We start from the raw sequence: 27,040 nt of genomic DNA on the forward strand, positions 1-27,040 counted from the left end.
AAATTCCGACAACATCACCGATCCACATGTGTCGGTGATCTATTTTTTAAAATATCTACTTAAATAATTCACCGACGAAAGACTTTAGAGAATTTGAAATTCATGGAGAGAAAAGTTCATCCCCAAAAAGAGGAAGTGCAAGGAAGGATGAACTTAGCGTCAAGAAGATTGCCATGCTCGAAGCTTGGATAGACCTTAAGAATATTGATCTTGATTTCTTACCGTACATTCATAGGCGGTCTTAGCTAACTAGGTTGTTAATTAAACCTGAACTTAGAGATTTTTTTTAAATAAAATTTGCGCAATGCGCTTACATTAAAGAAGAAAGAAAAATCCCACCAGACCCGGATGTGATTCGAACCCATGACCTCCCAAGGCATAGGTAAACTCTCAACCACTAGGCTAAGAACTTCACCACCTGAACTTAGAGATTTCTTATCATCTTTACCTAAGAAAAGTAATTCTTGAATTTTATAAATATTTGGAATCTGTTTGTAACTTGATTTGAACTCGTTTTTGTACATGAAAATGGTTATCATAACCAACTCTATCATATGAGTTTGCATAACATTCATGAAAGACCACTGAAACCTATACATCCCATTACTTGTGTTTAGAAATGGCCGAATGTCCACTGTAACTGTAAATGTATTGCTTTTTAGAGACAAGATGCGTGTTTTGATTACAAAATGTTTTTGCATTTTGACGGATATTGAAAATTATATTTTTAAATAGGTCAAATTGTATGATATTTTTTTTATATACTTTATTCTTAAAATCTATGGAGAACTTTCGAGTTTTTTATATGTAGGTTTGAAATTATTAATGACATATTTATTTAGCGATGAAATTTTAACAAAAAAAAAAATCAAATTTCACCTTATTAAAATATTAATACAAATAATTTTAATTAATCATAATATTAAAAATAAAAAAAAAATACATAAAAAGTAATTTCAAAAAAATATTAAAATTAAATTAATTATTTTAATAATGTAAAATAATATTTTATTGATTTTAAAAGATAAATATTATAAATATTAAAAAAATATAAAAATAGACATTACGATTTAATCAATTTACAAAATAATCACGTCATTTAAAAGTTTATTTTTTCTGTAAACTTTTAAGCAAACCACATAATTTATTTATTTTGTATTTTTTCTAATTAAAAATCAAGATTATATAAAAACAAATATAATAATAGACTTCTTATATGAATATCATAATTAAATTTAAAATTACAGTTAAATCAAATTATCAAATTTAATTTTAAATATGTCATATATAATAAATAAAGTATATTTTTATTTTTAATTTAAAAATTCTAAACTCAAATTTATAAATCATAAACCTTATATAATATTTTAGCACTAATTTTTTTTATAAACTTAAATTTTAATTCTTTAAACTAAAAAGTAATGGTGCCTTCTATAGTTACTTTGTTTTTGACAAAGTACCATTACTTGGTGTGTTTTCACCATTGGATGATGGATTAGAAAATTAATCTAATGGTGAAAACACACAAAGTAAGACTTACTTTGTTAAAAACAAAGTAAGCATAGCCTTTACCAAATTGTTTTATTAATTTGATATAATTTAAAGTTATGAATTAATATAATTGTCTATGTAAATTTCCCTATCGTTATTATCATCTAGATATCCGCAGTCTCAACTCAAGCAAGGCTGCAAAGATTCTTCTGGTTATCCCATTAAAACCAACATCCAGTTGTGTACTCACAAAAATGGCAACACCCTTCACTCTCTCTTCTTCCACTTTCAGTTCCCCTTTAAAACCTTTTTCTTCCATTAAGAAAAGCCAACATCCTCACTTCAAAAGACCCTTCTTTATAACCTCATCTCTCCAATCATCAACAATTACAGCTCCACCACAACTTCAAACCTTCTGGCAATGGCTAACTGACCAAGGCGTTGTGTCCGCCAAGTCCCCGGCGAGGCCAGGTGTGGTCCTCGAAGGTCTGGGGCTGATTGCACAGCGAGACATTTCGAAAAATGAAGTGGTTTTGGAGATCCCTAAAAAACTTTGGATAAATCCAGATGCAGTCTCGGCTTCTGAAATTGGGAAAGTGTGTAGTGGAATCAAGCCTTGGATATCTGTTGCACTTTTCTTGATCAGAGAGAAGCTAAAAGAGGATTCTAATTGGCGGCCTTATTTGGATATACTTCCTGAAACTACGAATTCCACTATATATTGGTGGGATTTACTTGCTCTGCAATTTATTTTTTTCTAGAAATCTGATCTCCATTTTCTTCATGATTTTTGGGGTTGATGAAATGCTGTTTTGGTTATTCCAGTGCAGGTCAGAAGAGGAGCTCAAGGAGCTTGAAGGTTAGTTGTTTTTTGCCTCTGCGTAATTTGTGTTACGTTGCCATAGGGTGTCAAAAATTTGTTTGTGTCATAATCGTATTATAACTATATATTTTACATGAATATATATGATATAAATACAATAAAAAATGATAATGGTTTAGTGTTACATGCAGTGGCGGAACTAACAGGGCATTACTGTGGAATTTGGTTCAAAATAATTTTCGAGCCCCGTGTTGGAATTTGGTACTTTGAGAATTGAGATTGATTTGGTACTTTGATGACTGTTGTTTTGAGAATTGAGATTGATTTTCTACTTTGATGATAACTTTGAGAATTGAGATTGATTTGGTACTTTGATGAATGTTTTGAGAATCTAGATTGATTTGCTACTTTGATGAATGAATTTAGAGTTTTGATTGTTAAATTTGAGAAGATGAGTTTCTCATTTATGAATATTGAGTTGAATTTGGTACTGTGATGAATGATTGTTGAATTTGCTAGTTGTCGGCTTTGTTACTACAAGAATGGGCAAATTACTTTTCTTATTAACGTTTTGAAAATTTTATTATTAAATATTTGAGCTCCTGCTCATCCGATGATCCTGGTTCAGCCACTGATTACATGGGCTCTCTCTACAAAAAATGTTGTTGTGCGTCAGAAATTGACAGACTGAAAACGTGATACTTTGGTTGATATGAATATAGTTTGAAAATCAAGGTTGAAAATTTTCCTAGTTAAATAAGCTTCATTCTTAGCCATTCTAATTAACAAATGATAAAAAAGAAGAAAAAAAAAAGTAACTAACAAAGACTATAAAATCACATAATGAATGTTGAAAGGAGAGTTTGCCTTCCTTCCTGATCTGAGATCATTTTAATTTTCTTGGATTCTTGTAGGATCCCAGCTGTTGAGCACAACTTTGGGTGTAAAACAATTTTTGCAGCGGGAATTTCAAAAACTAGAAGAGGAAATTCTTAACCCTCATAAAAAGCTCTTTCCTTCACCTATAACATTGGATGACTTCTATTGGGCATATGGGCTGCTAAGGTCAAGAGCATTTTCTCGTCTTCGTGGACAAAATCTCGTTCTGATTCCCCTTGCAGACTTGGTAAGGTTTTTCATTTTTCTCTGAGCTCAATTTTCAGCTGCAAGTCAAAATGCACAAATTTTTCCTTATTCAATTTTGCTGCTTTGCTATGCAAGAAAGTTTCATGGCTATCAAAATACTAGTTATTAATTGTTTCCAAACACACATTAATTAATTTATAGTTCGCCACTAATTTATATTATAATCCATGATTTAGAACAGCTCCATTTTACTTTTTAATGGTTGTCATTCAGTCCAAATTGTATTTTTTTTTACTAACAGATCAACCACAGCCCTGCTATAACAACAGAAGATTATGCATATGAGATTAAGGGAGGAGGTATTTTTTCCAGAGAGCTTCTATTTTCTCTCCGGTCGCCAATTGCTGTCAAAGCTGGTGAGCAGGTAAAATATTTTACCTCTTTGATAATAATGTCTTCCGAAATATTGATTACCAATTTCTGTTTATATTGAGCAGTTCTGATATATGCCTTTTTTTTCTGATTGAGAGGTTATGTGTACAGTGCAAATGTTTCATATGTAAGAAAACTGCAAATATAACAATATCTCATAAAATTTTAAGTGAACAGGAATAGGTTAGAGAAAATGCTTTAAAAAATTAGGAGGGTTAAGATGTGTGAAAGACAAATTCTGGAGATTAATTTTGTGTAAAATGCATTCATGGCCCCCTAAACTACATCGCTACTAACATTATTGCCCCTAAACTTCATTTCTTCACATAAAAGTCCTTGAACTTGATATTATATTAATATTAAAATCCATATCAAAGAAAATCCGTTAAAAAAAATAACAAAGTGATGACTTGGAATAGGTATTTGGCCATAATTTATGGTGACATGGATAAAAATAGAGTCAATGATTTAGTCCATCTTGTCCAAGTCATCATTTCGTTAATTATTTAAATGGTTTTTCTGTGATTTGGACATTAATGTTAGTATAATGTAGAGTTCAAGGACTTATATGTCACAAAATAAAGTTTAGGGGTTCAGGGGCCATGGATGTATTTTACCCGATTAATTTTCCTGGAGAAGTTACTCAAAGAAAGAACCTTCAATCATATGTTTGACTAGTGATCTTGTGAGTGCCAATTCATTGTGACTAAGCTGGAGAGTTGTTGAATAGGTTCTCATCCAATATGATTTGAACAAGAGCAATGCCGAGTTGGCTCTAGACTATGGCTTTATAGAACCAAACACATCCCGGAATACATATACCTTGACGCTTCAGATATCCGAGACGGACCCATTTTTGGAAGACAAGCTGGACATTGCTGAAACTAATGGGTTGGGTGAGAGTGCAGATTTTGATATTGTTTTTGGGAGTCCTCTTCCACCAACATTGCTTCCATATTTACGGCTGGTAGCACTTGGGGGTACTGATGCTTTCCTCCTAGAATCTATTTTCAGAAATGCAATTTGGGGCCACCTTGAATTGCCTGTAAGTCGTGCTAATGAAGAGCTCATATGCCGTGTGGTCCGAGATGCCTGTAAATCTGCTCTTTCAGGATATCCTACCACTGTCGAAGAGGTAATTTACGATCCACATTGATATCTAGAGTAGTATGTGTAGTTTTTTGCTTGTTATAACGAAACAGAAACGTATATTCCAGGATGAGAAGTTAGGAGAGGCAGATCTTAGCCCCCGACTTGAGATTGCAGTGGGAATAAGAGCAGGAGAAAAGAAGGTACTGCAGCAAATTGATGGGATATTCGAGCAGAGGGAGTCGGGATTGGATGAAGTAGAATATTACCAAGAAAGAAGGCTGAAAGATCTTGGTCTAGTTGGGGAGCAAGGAGATATCATCTTTTGGGAGTCCTAATAGAGAACTGTATCAAAATATGGAAGAAGTTATCATCTTCACTTTACTCCAACAAGGTAAGGCAACTGCATGTGAAGTTGTTTGCATCGAGAAAGGAAACGAAAGGCATCATCCTTAACCAGCACCTTCAAAACAAGCTTACAAGTTCCAGTTTTGCATCAGTCGCTTGGTTTATTTCTTTACTTTCTGCTGCCTAGATAGGTTGAGTTGTATGTTTTAGCAACAGGAACGGCAATGTGTATGATAGCATCTTATGCATAGGAAATACCTTGTGTTTGAAAGATTGTTGCAATATGTGAATACAATAACGGTTCGTTGTGTCATAATCTGATTATGTTATCCATATATCCTATATGGTATAAATAAATGCAATAAAAATAATAACTATGCCAAACAGTAATGCTGAGCGGATTGACACACAGATCATGTCTGCTTAAATTGACAACTCTAAGCAAAATCTACTTTTAGTTCTTAGATTCCAATCCTCCAAATTCTAGCCCAATAGCGACACTTCTATTCCTGATTTTACAAGATAGTGAACTTATGATAGTACAATATGCTCAACTCATGAAGTTTTCTTCACATAAATTATGATTTAAAAGAATAAGAATGGTACACGTGTTTCTAAATGGTGAAACTATACCATTAACAAACCTTCACTTGTAAAAAAATAACAATAAAAAAATATTATATATATATATATCGACAAAAAAATTGAAGACAACCTTCGACTGCCTAAATAGAGATTCCAGGATTCTTTTTCGCCATTTCTCACAAGCTCTAAGGTGTGTGTATACATTAGTCATTAGAGGCTCTGCCAAGGAAGCAACATGATCTGTACACCCAGCTTCTCAATGGCAAGGAAACCATCACAACAACGAACTTGAGTTGTTAGGGCCAAGCAAATCATCACAATTTGTTCCCTCGCAAAGGCACTCTTGAGGGTTCGCGTAAAAATAATCTTCCTCCTTGGGTTTATCTGCTATAACCCTCCGCCGCATTGGCTGTCCCATCCTTTTCTCATGAGCAGCTTGAACTGCACTTGCAAACTCATTCCATGGGATTGTCCCGTTCTGATGCAAATCCAACAGTTCAACTATTCTTCTCCTGTGTAGCAGGATTGTCTTCTTAAAGCCGAGATATCTGCATACGATTTAAATCATCTGAGTTTTACTTTGGAATAAAATGAACTATTTTCCTTGTGACGATGAATATGACAATCACCTAATGTCAAAGAGCATACATACCGGCGGTGACCTTCTACTACTTTTGCCATGTTGCCGTCAAATGTGGGAATGAAAGTATTACTGGCTATTGATACCATAAAATCTAGGGCTGCCATTTGAGAAGAATGATTCTGGAATTGCTGCAGCTCCTCTAGATCCAATAGCATTTCCTTTCTCACCTGAAACAATATTTGTGAGTGAATTCTAAGTAACATACAAGATAAAAACAAAACATAAATGATGCTATGCTGAGCTAATCAATGAGGCCATGTTTCAAAATCACATCCAATTATTCGATGGATGTCCAAAATCATATGAAGTTCCGACTAACTCAAACAATGATCTGAAAAAGTAACCATTTTGCTATTCCGGAGGCAAAACCCCATGAAAGAGCGCCACTATATCACAATTGCTGATCAGTCCTTACTGATGTTGTAGCTTGCTGATGCAAAATGTTGATTCAGTCTCAAAAGATCAATTTGAAAAGTTAAACTATGAGTAACTCACAATCCTTGGATATGCAGCTCTTAAAGCTGCAAGTCTCCTCTCACTGCCATATATCTCACCAGCTGCAATATATATTTGGGTGTTCTTGTCAAAACCTAATGCTTGCAAAATTAATGCTGTCTCCTCAGGCGTCAAAGGACATAAGCCCTGCGATCTCCTCTCTTCGGACACTATCTCTTTCTCCCTCCACCATGGATATGCATACCTGATATAAGGCACAAGGTAAAATCATAAATATATTACATCTCTCTAATATGGACTATAACTGTATGAAAAAATAAGTTCAGGCAAAGACGCAACAAATAGGGATGAAAAGGTGTTCTTATCTCCGCTAACTGCTAAAAGCTAACCTCCAACGCATGACAACATTATATTCTTATTTTTATAACCATCTGGTCATTTGCCAATCTTACAGGTTTTCTATCCCATTATTCATATTTCCTAGCAGCTATTGAATTAAGGGAACATAATACAGCTCACCACCGCATACACAATATGCTAAATGATGATAATCTGTTAACTCGGATCTTAAAATATATTATCCAATTGCAAAGATAAGCTTTGAAGCAAACCTTAGTCGCTTGAGCTCCTCAGCTTCTTCATAAGTGCAGCCATGAGTGCAGCCTGAGAAAGCCAACATGTCCATCTCATATCTTAAATGCAAGGCCACAAAAGGTCCCCTTTCTTGAAGAATGCGAACCAACTTGTACCCCAAACTTTCAATTTTCGGGGTGAATTTCAGTGCCTGATAATTAGCACGGCACCTGAGTTTCTGAAGATCAACAGGGATCCCATTATTTGCTAAGCGAGTGTCAGTCTTGTTGAAGTGCAACACCTTTAACTTGTTGAAAAGTGGCAAAATCTGCACCACAAGATCAGGTCAACTGAGTCAAGACTTCTATTCAAAGAGGAAAAAATATCATAACTCACAAATTCACCAAAAGGTTTTGTATTCTTTATTTATAGGGTTAAGGTGCAAAAATACCCCTAACATTTTGTGTCAGGAGCAATTTTACCCCTAACGTCTAAAATAGTGCAATTTTACCTTAATGTTGGTAGCCAAGAGCAATTTTACCCCTAACGTTGATAATTTGGGTCAATTTCAGACACTATTATAAAACACATATATTTTTGTTTCTTATTATGCACCAATTGCATATCAATTCGTTCTAAAAAAAGATTTCATGTTTTTTATAATTTAATAATAAAATTGAAGATTAATATTTATAAATTCGTTGAATTTTTTGAATTTTTTTGTCTAATTCGTACAAAAGACAGTATTTTTTTTTCACATCCTCATAAAATTACGCACGTGTGAAGTGTAGATGACAAGATTCATGACCGAGAAGACAGTTTGATAAATTATTTACCCAATTTATCAACACTGGGGTAAAAGTGCACCTGGCTTCCAATGTTAGGGGTAAAATTGCACCATTTTAGACGTTAGGGGTATTTTTGCACCTTAACCCTTATTTATATATTGGCAGCACTCCTTTAGTCAAGATAAAAAAAAAAAGTATAATTTAATCCTGCCATACATAAATATATTTATCTCGGAACACTGAGAATCACTGGTCTTTTCCAATTATTTCACTGTCAATATCTTTCAATTTCTGTCCTTCCTTTCTTGTTACTTAAGGGATAATTTCGGATAGACTAAATCAAAGATCCGTTATTTCTACGGGAAGAACTTAGAAATGCACATAATTGCTGGCATGTGACAGCTAAGATGGACTAAAGCAACTTACTGCTCATATACACAATCATGGTACATGCATATTCTTCTTGACCAGCATTAGAAACAAGAAATTTGCTTCAGACAAGGGCATAATTATTATGTGAACAATATTGGCAACTCACTGAATAGAATTCCTAAAACAGACCAAAGCAATAAATGAACAGAAAGAAACCAATCATCTGCTGCAAAGATATATGGCTATACATTGGCCCTGTAACATTTTGCACAGAGCCTTTAGCTCCATATGGGAATGAAAAGTTAATTAGTTACATAAAATTTTACATCATAATGACCTAATGTCCTTAGTTTGAAACAAACACAGCAAATATTCAGTAAGGATTTAAAAATAATAATAACAGGGAAAAAATATTAAAAAGCTGACCCTCCTAATCTAACTTAGAATCAACAAAGCAAAGGCAGCTTGAAATTCACACATTCATGAAAAGGAAGCCATTATGGAGGACAGGAAAACATTCAATCCAGAAACAAGGAATCAATCATGCAAAAAGTAGAAAACCTGACAATGTTTTTAAGCAACATCTATTCCGACATTTAATGCTCAAAGAAGAGGAAAATTTAGAAGGGGGCAACAAAAAATAAACTTTCAGATAAAATAATGGCAGGAGCTGTCTTAACTGTGTTACCAACAAAGCCAGGAAGGCATTTAAAACAATTTATAACTTAAGTGATCAGATGAGTTGTACTAGATGCAATGAGCAGGGAAGCATTGAAAACAAACAGAAAAGAGAGCACTACTTCCATTTTTTCTTACCTTTGGCCCATTTAAGAAGAGATAAGACAGATGGAAGTATATAGATATATCGAGTACAGCCAGCACTTCAGCTTTTGAGAAATCACAAGCAACCCTATTTCTCTAAATTTTTAAAATGATGCATCAATGACCCAGCCAATGCCAATAATTATACCTATTAACCCAACATCTCGGTCTTTTATATACCCACTTTGTTTTAACTTTACTGCCCATCACCTCAAGTCCAGGATTGTTATCCCACACGAAATGACATTATTTTATTAGTTATGCACCTTTTATCATAATGCTGAACGAATACAAAGATCAAGAAGAAATCCTCCTTTCACCAATGCAGGACTTATTAGGGGTCCCCCTAGAGTCCTAGAGCTATATATGAAGCCACAAGCCATCAGTTGCATAAAGAAAATCAACAGTTATAGAATATCCAGATTAACCTTATACCAGCTTTTTAGGCAAAAGGCCAAGACATTTTTTTAAGTTGCATACCCTCCACAGCATATGAAACTATTTCATCAAGCCACTCGTCAACATAACTCATACAGAAATTCAATCAGCTAACTCACGGAATGAACAGCACCAACCAAACATAGGTAAAACTACAACTTGGTGGTAAAATGATTTGTGATCTCTGATGACCTTTCAACTAGCATTCTACTATTCTATCAAAAAAAAAAAAAAAAAAAAAAAACTAGCATTCTAATATACATTATCAGTAAGAATATGCACCTGTTCCAGATAGTACTTTTCATTTGACCAACTAACTGGGGGCATCTCAAATACTTTATATCCATATTTCCTATTAAATCTTTTTGGGAGCCTTCTCACGATTCGAACTTCATCTCTTAAAGAGTCAATGAAATGTTTCACGTCAAATATGTCTTCAAAGTTACTGCATGATGAAGCTAGAGTTAAAAGCTATAGAAACCGCAAAAGATGTATGTTGTGACATGCAAAGAACAAAATATACCTAGCGTCAGCCCAAAAGGATGTCTTGTCAAGTTCAGGAACAACCAGAGTGAGATTCAAAAGCCGAGCAACAGCTACCATGTCACATATCTAATATGCCCAAATATCCAAGTCAATAATCTAAGAAATGATTAGGAAAACAACAAATGGAAAGACTACAAACCGCAGAACGCATTTGATTCAAGCCCCCATTGCAGGACACCTTAAGATAACCATTGCTTGTATAGTTTCCTGCAAGACTGTCACTGTCAGTATCTTATTTATTTGGGTGAAAAATAGGATCTAATAATGTCTATAATATAAAGTATCTTGGAACGCACAGGAACCTTCTCCACCCAGTATTTGAGAAGAAATATTTCATTATTATTATTTTTTAAGTCATTCATCCTATACCATTCAATTCAAATACAATGAAAATCCAACAAATAATGTCCAATATTTACATGGTGACACCTCCATGAGGAGCATACAGAACCAGCACCTAGTGAACTTGGATCCATAAGCCATATATCAGGCACAGATGAAATTTAAATCAGCCACATACCAACTACAATAGAATCTTCTGATCACAATTAATAACTTCTAGGAACCTATAGAAAGGAAGTAATAAAAGTAAATGCACATTCAGTTTTTGAGTATTTAAATTCTTAGATGCCAAGGTCAAGCCCATGAGCAGAAAATAAGTAAAGAAATTCGTTAAGCTGAAATTAAATATGTAAGTGTTGCAAATATTTAATTGTGATGGATACTAAACAATTATGGTCATAGATTTATAGAATACCCGAGAATGATAAAGAATCAATTCAAATCACCGATAGATCAGGGAATTAAGAATAACTCTAAAATATAAAGTAAACATATTGCAAATAATCACTACGCAATGAACGTGTACTATTTAACTATATATATTAAACGAATTCAAACGGGTGAAGCAAAAGAAAATTCCAACAGTTTGTTAACCCACCTACTCCAGTTTCTGTATACCAAGATCACACATTATTGAGTAAGATTAGCACCCCTCCATCTCAAGTAGACAATTTTAAAATATCCCATTTTCGGTTATCTTTATTCCCAAACAACCACTTTCTTTCAAATTACTCAATTGAAACTCTGTACTGAAAGACATATATACCTAAATGCAGAAGCATTATGTAAATCGCCAAAAAATAAAGGGGAACAAGAACTCACTTGCAGGGAGAAGTGGCGGAGGGGGCGGTTGGTCAATAACTTGAACATGAAGAGGGAAGGGTGTAATCTGTGAGATTTTATTGGTTAAATCGGTAATAAAGCGCGGTTGCCATAGCTCCCCAACGGCGACGAGCTGAACCAAACCGGTCCATAACAAAATACTGGAGCAAACCCTTATAAACCAGACCTGTACGCGTGTCCTAGCAATCACTGGAGGAGCCGCAGACCCTACCTTATCGCACCTCACTTGTACAGTATCGGATCTAATCTCCATTTCTTTCCTTCACTCCTCATCATCGTCGCTTCATCAGAAAAGATGTCCACATCGATTTCTAGGGATTAGAAACTCCAAGAAAACAATGGCATTGTACAATTAACGAAGTCGTAAAAGCAAAAAAGCCCGGTCGGCGATCTTGAAATCAAAGATAATCCTAAAAATTAGCAAACTTTAGAAGTCGGTCAGAGGAAAGAAATATACAGAGAGAGTATTTGTGTGCGAATTCACGAGGGAAAAAGAAGAAACAGACAGGAAATACAAAAAAGGAGGAGAAAAAGGAATGAATTTCTCCAACCAAACACCAGCACTTGTTTTTTCTTATTCTTTTCTCTATTTTCGCTTCCGGCAAAATTTTCTTTTTCTCTTTGGGAATTTTTCAAAATACTAAAAAATAAAAAATAAATACAGAAAAGAGAAGGAGCTGTTTGGCTGTTCGATATAAATGAAGATTTTTAAATGACAATTTTATTAAGGTCCGAAGTATCCAACGCTTGCTTATTGTTGTTGGTATGATTTTTTAGTTTTTGTTTTGAAAATTATTTAATCAAATTTGAATTTGATATTTTCTAATAATTGACGACTTCTTTCTACATTATTCTCACCTTCTCTTAGGTCTTTAAATTTAATACAATTTTTTACTCAGGATTTATTTTTTAGAGCAACTTTTAGCTTTTCATAAAAATAAAATAAAAAGTATAGTGTGTTTTTATTTTTATTTTTATAGAAAAGGTAAGTATTTAAAGCTGTTCAAAATTGAGCTTTTAACAGGAAAATAGTTGATTTTGATAAAATTATTGTTGTTATTTTTTATTTATTGATTTAAAATATACATTATTGATCTTATGACTTCAAATTGAGTAAGAAAAGAACAATAAACTTCACTAATAATTTTACAAGAAGATTTGAGAAGAATATAATAAGAGAAGATGTGAAATTGTTACTCCTTCCATTCCATTATATAGGTCATTTTAGTAAATTAGTTTTTTCCTTAAATATAAGTCATTCTAGGATTTCAATGCTTATTGCCCACTAGTGACATGAAAGAGAATTATTTTTTGTATTGATACATGTGTTTTTTAATATTCCAATGCTTATTGTCCAATAGTGACATGAGAGGGAATTTTTTTTTAGTTAACCAATATATTTCTTAATTTGTGTGAAATACCTTAGAATGACTTATATAATGGAATGGAGTGAGTAATTTTTAAACTATCTATTATATTGCATTGTATAACAGCTCCCTACATGGTTTATACATTATCTGTATTGTTGTTATGTTAACCAGCTTCCTACATGGTTTGCACGTGATGTGTATTAGCGCCCCTCAAACTGGGTAGTGTAGATTCAAAATACCCAATTGCTTAAGTATCTTTATAAGGGTGTGATGGACGAAGAAAGTGGTGGGAATCGGAACATGGCGTCATCTCCGGCTGGTAGAAGCAGCAAGAAATCTAAAGGGATTGATGGCCTACTTGAAGAGAGTGTGGTGAACTTGAGTGCATTTCTAGAATCGCCAAATCGAAGAAAGTTGTCATGGAAAAATACTCTTTTAGGGAATGGAGAGGCAAAATCGATGGATCACGTCTCATAATCTGAGTCGGTTGGTTTGAGGATTATCAAGTAGACTCTAAGTTGGAAGAGGAGGAAGAAAATGATCCTAAATGCCCAATTATTCGACTACCAACAGATGATAAATGCAATCTCTATGGAAAATGGAGGTCTTCCCTCATTGTTACCGTCATAGGTAAAAGATAGGCTTCTGGTACCTAGCCCAGAGAATTCAACCAATTTGGAAGCATATGGGAATGATTGACATCATCGACTTAAAGAACGACTACTCTATTATCAAATTCTTGAACTATAATAATTATGAATAAGCCATAAATGGTGGTTCGTACATCATCTCGACCCACTGTCTGACCATTCACCTATAGGTGCCAAACTTTAATACTTTCGATAATGAGGTGAAGAAAATGTAACGTGGGTCCGCTTCCCAGATCTACCAATTGAATACTACAGTGAGAGTTTTATGAATAAAGTGGGAAGCTGGTTGGAAAAGTGCACCATGTTAACAATAGCACATTGAATGTTGTTAAGAGGGAATTTACTCGTGTCTAGATCGAGGTGGATCTTTCTAAACCCTAACTCTCTAAGTTTAGGATTCGTCGGACCCTTTATCATATCGAGTATGAGGGTCTCCATAACATTTGTTATGAGTGTAGTATGTAAGGGCATATTTTTGTCAAATGCCCTTTGAGATAAACTGAGCCTACATAGGAATTGCTCAATCAAGATTCAGGGCATATTTCTCCAAGCAAAGAGGATGTCGTGAATGATTGCAGGCCTTGGATGATGGCTAAAAGAAGTGGCAGGAGACGGTCGAATAAGGCAGACCCCTCGAAAGAGATGGATACTAGGAAGAATTTTATCAACCTTAACCATGCCATAGTGAATTGGTTGGTTCCTGAGGAGGGAATCCTGATGGGAACAATGAGAAGGATGAGCAAACAGTTGCCTTAAGCTCTCGATTCCAAGCCCTTAAGACATATTTGAATGGAGGGAGCCTTTGTCCTCAAACTGAGGAGGTATTGCTCAAGAAGCATCTGATTATCAAGCAAATAGGGTCCCCGAAACATTTCACTGTCAGAAAATAAAACACCATTCCTCTACTCGGCCTAGATGAAAATGTGAAGCACAATAACTTTTATACATGGATGACCTCTAAAGAAGATGTGCAATCAGGCCTTCTGCTTCCCACTGAACCTCTGATCAACAATATGCTTATGAATGGGAAGGGGAAAACGTCAACCAATATGACCAAAGCCACGAGAAAAGAGATGAAGAGTATCTCTATCGCTTGAAAAACGTGGACAATCAAACACAGTAGCTAGGCTGGAGGATACCCCAAGTAAATATCTTACTTGAGATATTTGTCTCTACTTTCGCTTTTGATTTGATGGATTTGTTAGCTTGGAATATGCACGTAATGGCTAGTAAGGCTACTCAGATCCATTTAAATGATTTGATTAAGGAGTTTAATTCCATTTTATTTGCTTTGTTTGAAACTAAAATCAGCAGCAGTGTGGTTGACAACGTTATTAATAAGTTTCGTAACTAGAGTTATGTTAAGTTGGATGCCAAGGGAAGAGTGGTGGCATTTGGATCTTTTTTTCGAGCTGAAATTACTGATCTGGTTGTGATCTCAGTGAATCAGTAGTTTATTTAGTTCTTGGTTAGGAAGAGTGTGAAGGAGCAAGCCCAATTTTCTTTTATATATGCCTCTCTAATCCCTTCAATTAGAAAGCATCTTTGGGAGGAATTGACTGGCATTAAAAATAGCATTACTGTGCCTTGGTTCTTGCTATTTGACATGAATGATATTGCCTCTTTATCGGGCCAAAAAGGGGATGGCAATCATTATATTCATCAGATGTTAAATCACAAAAGGGAAATGGATACCTGCGGCATTTTTTACCTTGGATTTGTTGTCCATCAATTTACGTGGTGTCGAAATCATATTATGGTCCATCTTAATAAGGCTTATATGAATAATGATGTTAGGCTTCTTTCCCATGTGCTTCTGTACTGAATCAGCTATTACTTTCTGACTTATTTCAGCCTCCTCCCAATCAGTTTACTCGACCATTTTATTACTTGATGGGTTGGTGTTGGTGGTTTTCCGCAAGTATACGATTTGCACGTTTAAGTAATAAAAGATATCGATCCCACAGAGAACGCAATTGATACTTAACTTATATTGTTTCTTTATTCGTTTTCTCGAGGTTTATAGAAAATTAATATTTGCGAAATATTTTCTAATTATAATTACGGAAATTAAATCTAAACTATAACTTATTCCAAAGTTAATTCATGCTACGCCAAAAACACAATTTTAAACTTTGCTTTGTTTAAAATAAATGTAATAAATTACCAATTGATTCAATTAGAGGAGTTAAACCATTATCAATCTTTTCTTTCGATCTTAGATTGAACATATTAATCAAATTCGGAATCTAAACCCGATTATTCGAATTACCGCAATGACCAAATCTAAATCCGAATTTACTTAAGTGTTCAATAAAGTTTGCATGTTCGAATACTAAATTTTTTTCTAAGCATTTGTACATGTAAACACCAATGAATAATACTTAAAGAATATTGTTAAATCAAACTTTAAGTAAAACAAAGTGAAAATGGAATTGAATTAAAAGATACATTATTATTACGAGTCATAAACATCACAAGTTTAACAAAGAAGAACAGAATTGAAATGCATAAGAACAAAGTAAGAACTTCGGGTTGTCAATCATTTACTCTACTTCATAGGTTCGTCACGCCTTGGTTCGCTTTCAATTCTGGATTTTCTTATTGAGTCTTCGAAATAGAAATCTCTCGATCAACTTCGAAGCATAAACGTAACTAGGATAAGCCTAACTCTAAGTACAATAAATCTAATGTATGTAAATAATAATAAAATGAAGTAACTCTTTTTCTACAGAATTTTCCGCCTTTTATAATCTCCAAAATGTCTACTGGAGAGGCATGTCAGTTGGTGAAGAGCAGCCTCGATCCGAATGAAAAGATGTGTCGCTTGGATGAAGATAAGGATGGAAAAGTGCATGAACTACTACTGACGCGTCCTATATTCTTGAAATCTCGATCGCGACACGCTAGGAAGGGGAGGGTCAGCGTGCGCTTCCTTTGCCAGCGCGTCTCTGCGAGATTTGGCAATCTCGTCCGCGACTGAGACTTTGCTCCTTGTCCTTGGAGAATTGTTTCAACTTTTCGGACGCGGCTTCAAATTCTCAGACGTGACTTTACTTGAAAGCTTGCTATCTTGCTCATTTTAATCCATTTTTGCTCCAATTTAGCTTTTTCCAAATAATTAATACCTTGCAAACAAAACTCAAATACCCACGTGAAATCTTTCCAAAATAAAGTAAATAATACACAAAACAAACACAATTATGCATACTAAAGTAAATGCATTTTGGACTTATCCGTTGGGAACCCACAAATATTTTGCTCAATTTTTCACCTTTAGTTGGGTGTTAGTGTTGAATCTTGTTGAAGTTGTTAAGAATTTTAAGAAAGAGGTGTCGGTTTGGAACAAAAAGGTGTTCAGGCATATTACAGTAAAGAAATGAAGCCTCCTTCATCGTATAAAGGGCATTTAGAAATCCCTAGAGAGAATCTATGATGTGAATAGTGTAGACTTCCTTATTTCTTTAGGAAGAGCTCCAAACTGTGATGTTTCATGAACTTTTATGGTTCCAAAAGTCAAGGAAGATGTGGGTTATAAATGGTGATTGCAATACTAGATACTTCCACCTATCCACTATTATCCATCGTTAATAAAACAGAGTAGAAGTAATCAAGGATCCTGAAGGCAACTCGTATTATAAGGACTCGGAAATTAAAAAAAAGGTTGTGGAGTTTTATAGTGTATTGTTTAAAGTTGGGACAGTAACAAGTAATGAGCTGAGTATGGGGAAAAATTTTCTTTATGTCCCAGATTCAGACTTCACCAAGGCTTTTAAGAGTATCTCAAATTTAGATGTAAAACATGTTATATTTGGAATTAGTGATGCAAAAGCTTTAGGGGAAGATAGGCTCCCTGTCAGGTTTTATCAGAAACACTAGGGTCAGATGAGGGAAGGAGTCTGTAACTTTGTTAAGGGTATTTTTTCAGGTACCAGTCAGATCTCTGAGGTTAATGAAACTCTTCTTATCCTCATACCTAAAATTAAAAATTTGAGGTCCTTCACTCAAATGTGATCCATCAGTCTGTGTAGCATCATCTATAAAGTGGTGACTAAGATCATTAACAATAAGGTTCAGTTGATCCTCCCGACTCTAGTTAGTCATAACCAAGCAAGCTCCGTTCTAGGAAGGTAGATGGTGAATAATATTATGGTTGCTTAGGAGATGATCCACTCTATATGGATTCAGTACATGGATTCAGAAAGGGAGAAAGGGGATTATAGCCCTCAAACTTAATATTGAAAAGACGTACGATAGGTTGTGATATCTTTCTTTTCGTAATTTTTCTTCTGATTGCTTCTAATGACCTGAAGAATTCCTCGTTTCTTAATTCCACGTGACTTCTTCATTCTGTTATTCTTCCATCACGTCTCAATCAAATCGAAAAAGAAATTGACTATATAGTGCAGAATTTAATAGCCAATTCGCTGATACTATACAGTTCAGATTGAGTAAGAAAGGAACAATGAATTTCACTAACAAAAGAATAATTACAAAAAGAAGAAGATTTGAGAAGAATACAATCAGAGAAGAACCGGGTGGCGGATCGTCTGGCGGCTGCTGGCCATGAAGAGATGTGGGGGGTCACAACCTACTCTTCTCCTCCTGAGTTCCTTTCTTCGCTCCTTTTGGATGATGTGGTGGGGGTTAGCTTCCCTAGGCTAATTCCTGGTTAGGTTTTTTCTTGTTTTTTTTATTTTTTCTTTCATGTTCCTACCAAAAAAAAAGAGAGAAGAAGATGATAAACCGAAATTGTTAAATTCCTAAACTATCTGTTACATTGCTTTAAATTCCCACATAGTTTGTACGTGATGTGTAGTAGACCTTTTTATATTTTAACACCAACAGCTTATCAAAAAAACTACCAAACATTATTTATGATTCACGTAAAATCTAACAGCTAACAGCCGAAAGAAGCTGTATGGTAACAGCTCAACCAAACAGAGTTTTAATTAACAACATATTAAATTTTAAGTAGGTATTATGAGTTGATAGGGTTACAAAATTCAATTATTCTCACTTTTTTTCTTTACCATCACTTTGATTTAATTTAAACAAAAATTACAAGAAAGAATTAATTTATCATTAATATTAAAAATAAATGCATATTTTTATTTAAAAGAAATGATATAAAATATGTGAATACAATATTTCAAAAAAAAAAAAAATATGTGAATACAAATATATTTTGGAAGCGTATAGTATTGTTACATTTTTAATTGTAATATTTCATTCATTTTAAATTAAATTGATCTGAACTATGTTACACCCAAACAAATTCAATGAATAAAAAGTGTATAAGATTTTTGGATTGGAATCAGCAAATTGAAATAAGCAAGTGAGATTTTGTCGTATGGATATGAATGAGATAAGACTTTTTTTTTTATTTTTTATTGTAGTATTATTATTTTTAGATAATTTCTAGTTTTTATTTTGAATTAGGAAAGAAATATTATATATTAAGCTATATTTGACCTAATATAAGATGACATATATAGCTAATTACACCTTTATAGTATTAATTAAATTCTGCATCTCGCATTGTCAAATACTACTAATTATGCAATTGCTCATCCAGGCTTTCATTCTTTTATTGGATTAATGGTTATTTTGGGGACAAAGCTATATCTAGTGTTTTTTTATTTTTTTTTAATATATCTAGTTATTATGTAAGCATTAGTAATATTTTTTTTGAAAAAATTATAATAATAAACTACATGGTTCGACTGATTTGTAAAAACAATCATGTGATTTAAAAGTTTGCAAACATGAATTCTGTGCTTTGTAAAATTTACAGTTAAAGATATATGAGTCAAATTTTGCTGATCAAACAACACTTATGGTTTAATTAATTTGTAAAGTAAGACATTTTATTTTGAATAATTTGCAATCAGTCTTTTTAATTATTCAAAATCACCCTCTTTTGAGGTAAATAGTCATGACAATAATTTTTGAGGGAACGATTGAGTTTGTAAACTACACAAAGCACATAATCTATATTTGCAAATTTTTAGACCACGGGGCTGTCTTTGCAAATCGATCAAACCACATAGTTCTTTTTTATACTTTTCCCATATTTTTTTATCAATTACGACCGGCTTGAGTAGTTAAGCACCTCAAGTCGCTTAAGCTAAGTCTCGAATTCGAGTCATAGGCCGTTTGATTTCCCTACTATTTGCTGTTGCGGTTGAAAAAATCTTTTTTTCCAAAAAAACAAAGATTATGGCCCTGTTTGGTAAAGAGCGTTTTGGGATAAAAATAACGGCTTTGACCAACTTTAGCGGTTTGACCACCGAAACCGCTGATTGAAGTGTTGGTGGAGAGAAGTTTGGAAGAGAGTTTTGGGATGAAAATGCTAATTTAGAAAAAACTCATTTTAGGAGCTTTTTCAATTAGCGTTTTGCAATATTAAAATTAATGAAGTTCTTTAACCCTACTTTTAGTTTGCAGGTCCTAAAATTAAAAAAAGAAATACCCTTATTCGTCTTTTTACACAAACCGCTATTATTAATCAGCTAATTTTTACCAAACATGTCTACACAAACAGCTAGTCAAATCAGCTAATGTAATCAGCTAACAGCTAATGTAATCAGCTAACAGCTAACAGCTAATGTAATCAGCTAACAGCTAACAGCTAATGTAATCAGCTAACAGCTAATTCCCAAACAAGACCATATGTTTTTATAAAAATGCTAATTTTTTTAGTGTAAAAAAGCAAACATGAGATCACTAACCAAACACCTAAAACTCTTTTTTTTGAAGTGAAGCGACAAACATGAGCATGAAAATGGGTAATCAAACACCTCCTAATCTACATATAAAGCTTTAATTGGGAGAAAATCCACCTAAAAGGTGTGTGACGGTCTTCAAACCGAGAAATTATATATATAAAAAATTTAGGTAACAATTAATGATATTTATTGAATATATACTCCTTCCTTGCTCGCAAAATAATTTGTTTTTACATTTTTTTATATATAATATTTATGAATAAATCAATCGGTTAAAAAAATAAAAACAAAAATGAACAAAATATCATACAAATTCGGATAAATTATAATCATAGTACTTAAATTTTATCCACTTTCACACTTTGATATGAAGATTTTATTGTATAAAAAAATACCAAAGTTTAAGATATGAACAATATAGTATCTATTCATCTATTACAACCGGTTAACCATTAAAAATATGCATCAATTACAACTATAATATCTGCACTTTAACTTCTTTCACGTTTCAGTATCTAAATTTACAGTAGGTTTGTTTCACTTATTCCTGTTTGATGTTTGTTATTATGGTTAAATGTTTGTTGCTTGATATATATTCAACGGTGGAGCTAGAGGGGGCGGGAGGGTCGGCCGATCCTCCGGAGCCTCATAGAAGGGAGCTTCACTAGGATGTGTCATGGCTGGAGCCCCTCCATCCACGGTTATGTCTTTGGAGAAAATGAATTAATGAAGCAGAACAAGAAACTGTTTAGATTTTTTTCTTGGCAATTGATCATTATATCCCTTAGTTGTTTTGTAATTTACTACTTTTTAATTTAAAGTTTACAAACCAACAACAGTGATATACAGTTAGTTCAAAAAATTTACAATAATTAATTTTCCTGGCTTTTAAATTGACAAAATCTACAACCAATTAGTTTTTTTTAATAAACTATTTTACTTTAATTTTAAGTTAGTTTATATATTTTCAGTTATTAAATATAATTCTTATTTAAAAAGGGCTAAAGTATAAAAATACTTTTAACGTTTACAGACGGAAACAATTTTACCTCAAACGTTGACGTTAGAGGTAATGTTAGCGGGTAAAAGTGATCTTGGGTAAAATTGATTTTGGCTGCCAATGTAAGTGGTAAAATTACCCAATTTTAGACGTTAAGGGTAAAATTACTACTGTTTGTAAACGTTAAGGGTATTTTTACACTTGATCTCTTTAAAAATCAAACTAAATAATTTATTGTGCTATAAATTGGATTAATATTATTGTATTCTAGACGAGGTAATATTATTGTACAAGTAAAAAATGTTGTTTTATCCCATGAAATGATAAAAAAAAAATAAAAATTCACAATTCTTGTGTTGCCCATTTTTTTTATTAAGCCCCTTCGAACTTTTGGTCCTGGCTCCACCATTATATATATTGGATATTAGTTGATTTTTTTGTTAAAAGCAGTTGTTTCAAATTTTTACCAAACATTTTTTGTCTCGTGTTTAAACTTAAAAGGCAAAAGCAATTCCGAAAAATAGAAACAAATGAATACTTAATTTTACACAAGAGACATAGTTTGACAAACTCTTTTCTTAAGTGTGAGACACACTTAAGTTATAAAGATAATTAACTATTCATTTTCATCTCTAATCTTCCTATTCTCTCTTTATTTTTTATTATTCTCTCTCTAAAAAAATCATTCTCATACTAACACAGGATCCACCACGATCATATTTGTTTGTGCAAAGATAAAATATGGGTACCAAAGTATTAAAGAATATAAAATTTAGATACTATGATTGTCTAAATAACTTAAGCTCATGTAATTTTTTCTTACAAAAATAAAGTATAGGTATCAAAGTGTAAAACATGAAAAGTTCAAGTATTATGATTGTAATTTACCCTATAAATTCCTACACAATTTTTTTTAAACAATCCGAAGGGCATTTTTTTTTATATAAAAACAAACCTATTAAAAAAAATTTACACTTAAAGAAATATAAATACTTCTCACAGATCGAGAGGCGCAAATAGTGGCTGGAAGGTTGATTTTAGCTTATCCGGTTTGTGTTAGAGTAAACTTTATAAAATTGAGGGTAATTTTCTAAAATCCAAACCGTTATGATTAAAAAAAAAATTACTTTATCCATTTTAATATTATACCTATTAAACTTCAATTCTTAAGAGTAAGATCATTGAATTTTACACTTTTTAACATTGATGGCCACGCTTCAAAACGATCACTGACGGTCTCAAAATAAAAAATTCGAAGAGTTAATAATATCCTAAAGAACTTTAATTCTTTGAAAATTTTCATTTTGAGGTTATTTAGATGTTGTTTGTTTGGAGAGATAATGAATTTTTAGAGAAAGAAAGCTCCAAAAAAGTTGATTTTTGAAAATAAAAAAATATAGTTTCATGGTAAATGTTGTTCTGAACAGATTTAATTCTTGAATATTTTCATTTTGAGGTCGTTAACAGTCATAGTTAATTAAAATTGAGTGCTCACCAGTATTAAAAAGTGTAAAGTTCAATAACCATACTGTTAAGAATTGAAGTTTAGTTGATACAATGTTAAAATGGATAAAATTCAATAACTATACTGTTAAGAATTGAAGTTTAGTTGATACAATGTTAAAATGGATAAAGTTTAATAACCATGGATATAATTTACCCAAAAAAAAATTAAAATTGTTGAACTTAAAAATTACATAAAATAAGTGCAATGCTATAAAACTTTTATCATTTTACTTCTTAGTATAAATTTCTTATAATTTTCATTTGAATTTCTAAAATAAAAAAAATTATTTTGGGAAAAAAAGTAGTGTTAAGAAGATAAAAAGTACATGTAAATTATATCCATAGCTGTTCAATTTCATTAATTTTCACAGTATAATAACTGAATTTTAAAATTTAATATAAAAACCATTAAATTTTACACTTTGTTATATTTATGGTCACTAAAATTTAACTAACTCTTCAAAATGACCTTTAACAACCTCAAAATGAAAATTTTAAGAATTAAAGTTGTTTAGAACAACATTTACTATAAAACCATATTCTTTATTTCCCAAAATTATCATTTTTTGGAGATTTCGCTTTTTAAAACTCCACTTACTCTCATAAACAAACAACACCTAAATGACTTTAAAATAAAAAAAATCAAAAATTAAAGTTATTTAGAATATCATTAATTCTTGAAATTTTTTAGTTTGAAGGCCGTCAACAGTCATTTTGAGGCGTTGATTGAAGTTTAACGGCCACAAGTGTAACAAAGCTATGTAGATAAGCCATTAGTACGAAATTCGTACATGTCTACCACACCATTTGATGTCTTCAATTATGAATAACACTTCCAATTAGTTTTAGAGAATACCTTAATCAATAACAAACGATCATGGAGGGACCGAAATCTAGCGTCCCCTCTCTAATGATTAAGTTAGTAAAACACTTTGAAGAAAGTGACAACTTGAAAGCAATGTAAAATAAAGAGAATAAATTTGTATGTACCTTGCGTCATATCCATGTGCCTATTTATAGAGATTCATTACATACCTAAAGTGTCATGTACTTTTCACGTGTAAGCTTCTGATTGGATTTAGTTATGCTCATTTCCACGTGTATGCTTCTTATTGGATTCAGCCTCCTTTCCCTTCTCATCACTCCACAATATACGTGTTATAATGGAATGTATCTTTAAGATTTGAATCACTCATTGGTCCACATGTCTAGTTAGTTAAGCTGGTTAAGCTTCCAACTGAAGTCCTCAATCGTTTACACATGTTGTAGCCTTTTAGCTTGATTCAATGCGGGCTCCTGATGTAAGCGGCTCATTTATTTCATACTATATCAAATAGTATTAATTCTATTAGAGTTGGACAATTAATTTTAAATTAAGATATGATTCCTTAATTAACTTTAATTATAATAGTAAGTAAAACAAGAATTAATCTCTTAAAAATACAATTAGAATGCCTAGTTATCTAATAACTCAATTAGATAAAATCTGAATCGGTAATCCAATTAATTCAAATTAATACAACCATATATTTCCTACATGGGCTTGTCATAAAAATTGTTTTTTTTTAATTTCCACAAAACATGTTTTTTTTAAAATATCATTTCTATCAATATGATATTATTGCCGAAAAAACACGTTTTTACTCCGTTCAATAAATTATTATTTAGTTGTTTTTATTAATTGGTGTATTACATTTTTTATTTTTATGATTTATTTGTTGATTAATTTAAAACATGTTCATATTAGACATGTTACATATAACCAACAATATTTCATCTAATTTTACCAAACACTAAGAGGATGTTTATTTTGGAGGTTTCATAAAATGATAAGGGAATGAGGATGTTTCATTTATTTGGTTGGTATTTGTTTTATTAATTCAATCATTCGCTTTACAACTTCTAATCTTATTAGGCTTAAAGCATTATTTGGCGCCTGATCTATCCAAAATTATGTCATTTGGCCCCTGACCTATTATTTGGTCACATTTGGCCCTTGAACTATCCCATTTGGTGAAATTTCACCCAATTTATATGAATATTTAACGGAATTATTATCTCATTGATAAGTAACGATATTTTGACACTTAAACTTGAAACGTGATATTTCTTAAAGTTCTTTTTTTTTTCACATTACATGGGAATAATTAATTAGATTAAAAAAACAAAAAAACAAAAAAACAAATCCTAAACTAAAATCTATTAAGTTCAAGTGTCAAAATATCGTTACTTATTAATGAGATAATGACTCGGTTAAGTTTGAATCCAAATTGGGTGAAATTTCTCAAATTTGGGATAGATCAGGGACCAAATGTGACCAAATAATAGATCAGGGGTCAAATGACAAAATTTTGGATAAATTAGGAGCCAAATAGGCTTTAAGCCATCTTATTACCGAGGTTTCATAAAATGATAAGGGAATGAGGATGTTTCATTTATTTAGTTGGTATTTGTTTTATTAATTCAATCATTCGCTTTACAACTTCTAATCTTATTACCCAACTCCCTTTAAGGTTTTCTATTCCATTTTCCATCTTACTATCTTGAATCTCTACTCTCTTTATAAAAATCTACTTTAGTCTCTAGTTCATTTTTAAATTCTTTTTTATCCTTTGATTAATTAATCATTGTATTTATATATATTTTTTTTTTTTTAAATTTGGACCAAATTTTACTTTTTGATCCTTTTATTTACTATACTAATTTTACTTTTGATCTTTATATTTATCTATTTTTATTTTTTCCTCTGAAAATAATTTTAACCAATTTTTTATTGTATTATTCCATTTTAGTATTTATTTTTAATTATTTTAAAATATAATGTTTAGGCATTTTTCTTGATTAATTTTATTTCAGTTTTTCTGTTTCACTGTTTTTTTATTTTAATGGTTGAAGTAATTGATTTTAATTCTTATATTTACACGTGATTAATTTATTAATGCAGTATAAAAATTGTTTGTTAAAAACAATCCACAACTTCGGTATATTATCTTATTTGAACAAACAACCATAAAAGGAATTAGAAGTATACCATTTTCTTTCTCAACTGAAACAAACAAATAAGAGAATTCATGGTCATCTGTTTCTATTGTTTCCTTTTATTAATTCCATTCCATGGAATTGGATATTTGCACTTGACGCTTAGTTCGTTTTCTTTTATTTTGTGGCCCTCTCATTCTTTCCAAATCGTTAGATCCTACCGTTGGGGACCTCTTCATATGAATCTTTCTATTGGCTCGAATGATATGGTCCCTCGGTCGCTCTAGAATGAAAAAGGCGATCTCGTGGTTCTTAATCTGTGAAGATATGCTGTTAGGTGCTCCATTTTATCTTTCCGTTGAAGCTGACCCTAAACATGTGCTCGAGAGATAATTGTCCATACATTGATAATGTGTGTATTGATTCCCGAGAAGAGAGGAGGAGTCGTGGTGGTCCCCCACTACAATTCATTTTTTTACTCCCTTCACTCTTGCTCCACATCTCATCTGTATGCAGTTCCTTATTAGGCTCATCTCTCAAACAGTTAATCAGATGATAAAGTGATGTAAGAATTTTTATTCAATAATTTAGCTATCTCAAATCTAATAAGCGAAGTAGTTGTCATCTGACTAATTAGACACCAGACCGCTCATGCCCGCCCATTCTATCACGCCCTAAATGAAATGGCTCTCTAAGTTAGGTTGCGTCCTGACTGAGTCCCCAGTCTGCTCTTTCTCCGCCCACAATCTAAGAAGTTGGCAAAGCCAACACAACAGTAGTTAGGGTCGGCCCTTTCATTCTATGCTGACCTCGACTCGAGACGGACATTTTAGGAAATTTTTACCCTTGCTCGAACCAAACACTCAATTAACAGGAAATAGCTAACTGCAACCACTATCAACTAACAGCTGGACCATTTGCCCCTCAAAACAAACATGAATATTTAACTACACTTATTTTCTTTACCTATTGACACTTAAAACAAACATAGTGTAGCTCTATTTTAAATTACAATCCGTTCTTAAGTTAAGAAAATATTTTAGGTGAATAATCTATAAAGTCAAATCTGGTGACAATACATTAAAAACATAAAACAAAATTGGTGACAATACAATTAAGAAGAAAAG

At 32.5% G+C, this 27,040-nt stretch overlaps 2 protein-coding genes across 2 annotated transcripts; one reads left to right on the plus strand and one right to left on the minus strand.

Annotated features, from left to right (window-relative positions):
* The first annotated feature begins 1,649 nt into the window (after positions 1 to 1,649).
* Positions 1,650 to 5,604, plus strand: LOC136217770 (fructose-bisphosphate aldolase-lysine N-methyltransferase, chloroplastic). Its single transcript, XM_066004420.1, has 6 exons — positions 1,650 to 2,215; positions 2,322 to 2,350; positions 3,229 to 3,440; positions 3,702 to 3,824; positions 4,563 to 4,967; positions 5,050 to 5,604. The coding sequence occupies exons 1-6, from the start codon at positions 1,746 to 1,748 to the stop codon at positions 5,257 to 5,259; spliced, it is 1,449 nt and encodes a 482-aa protein (XP_065860492.1). The 5' UTR covers positions 1,650 to 1,745; the 3' UTR covers positions 5,260 to 5,604.
* Positions 5,605 to 5,816: 212 nt separating this feature from the next.
* Positions 5,817 to 12,369, minus strand: LOC136217769 (rhamnogalacturonan I rhamnosyltransferase 1). The gene is made up of 8 exons (XM_066004419.1): positions 11,657 to 12,369; positions 10,632 to 10,699; positions 10,470 to 10,558; positions 10,229 to 10,391; positions 7,565 to 7,854; positions 6,993 to 7,197; positions 6,507 to 6,664; positions 5,817 to 6,402 (listed from the first exon to the last, which is right to left on the minus strand). Exons 1-8 carry the CDS (start codon positions 11,928 to 11,930, stop codon positions 6,129 to 6,131), a joined length of 1,521 nt encoding a protein of 506 aa, XP_065860491.1. The 5' UTR covers positions 11,931 to 12,369; the 3' UTR covers positions 5,817 to 6,128.
* Positions 12,370 to 27,040: the final 14,671 nt, after the last annotated feature.

Source organism: Euphorbia lathyris, chromosome 2 (assembly GCF_963576675.1).
Source record: "Euphorbia lathyris chromosome 2, ddEupLath1.1, whole genome shotgun sequence".
Lineage (NCBI taxonomy): Eukaryota > Viridiplantae > Streptophyta > Magnoliopsida > Malpighiales > Euphorbiaceae > Euphorbia > Euphorbia lathyris.

Excerpts from the sequence above, each read along its gene's own strand:
- LOC136217770 (XM_066004420.1), top strand. The coding sequence starts at position 1,746 with ATGGCAACACCCTTCACTCTCTCTTCTTCCACTTTCAGTTCCCCTTTA. Across the intron at positions 3,441-3,701 it reads TGATTCCCCTTGCAGACTTG|ATCAACCACAGCCCTGCTAT; the intron begins GTAAGGTTTTTC and ends TTTTACTAACAG. Across the intron at positions 3,825-4,562 it reads CTGTCAAAGCTGGTGAGCAG|GTTCTCATCCAATATGATTT; the intron begins GTAAAATATTTT and ends GTTGTTGAATAG.
- LOC136217769 (XM_066004419.1), bottom strand. The coding sequence starts at position 11,930 with ATGGAGATTAGATCCGATACTGTACAAGTGAGGTGCGATAAGGTAGGG. Across the intron at positions 10,392-10,469 it reads TCCTTTTGGGCTGACGCTAG|TAACTTTGAAGACATATTTG; the intron begins GTATATTTTGTT and ends TTCATCATGCAG. Across the intron at positions 6,403-6,506 it reads GTAGTAGAAGGTCACCGCCG|ATATCTCGGCTTTAAGAAGA; the intron begins GTATGTATGCTC and ends AATCGTATGCAG.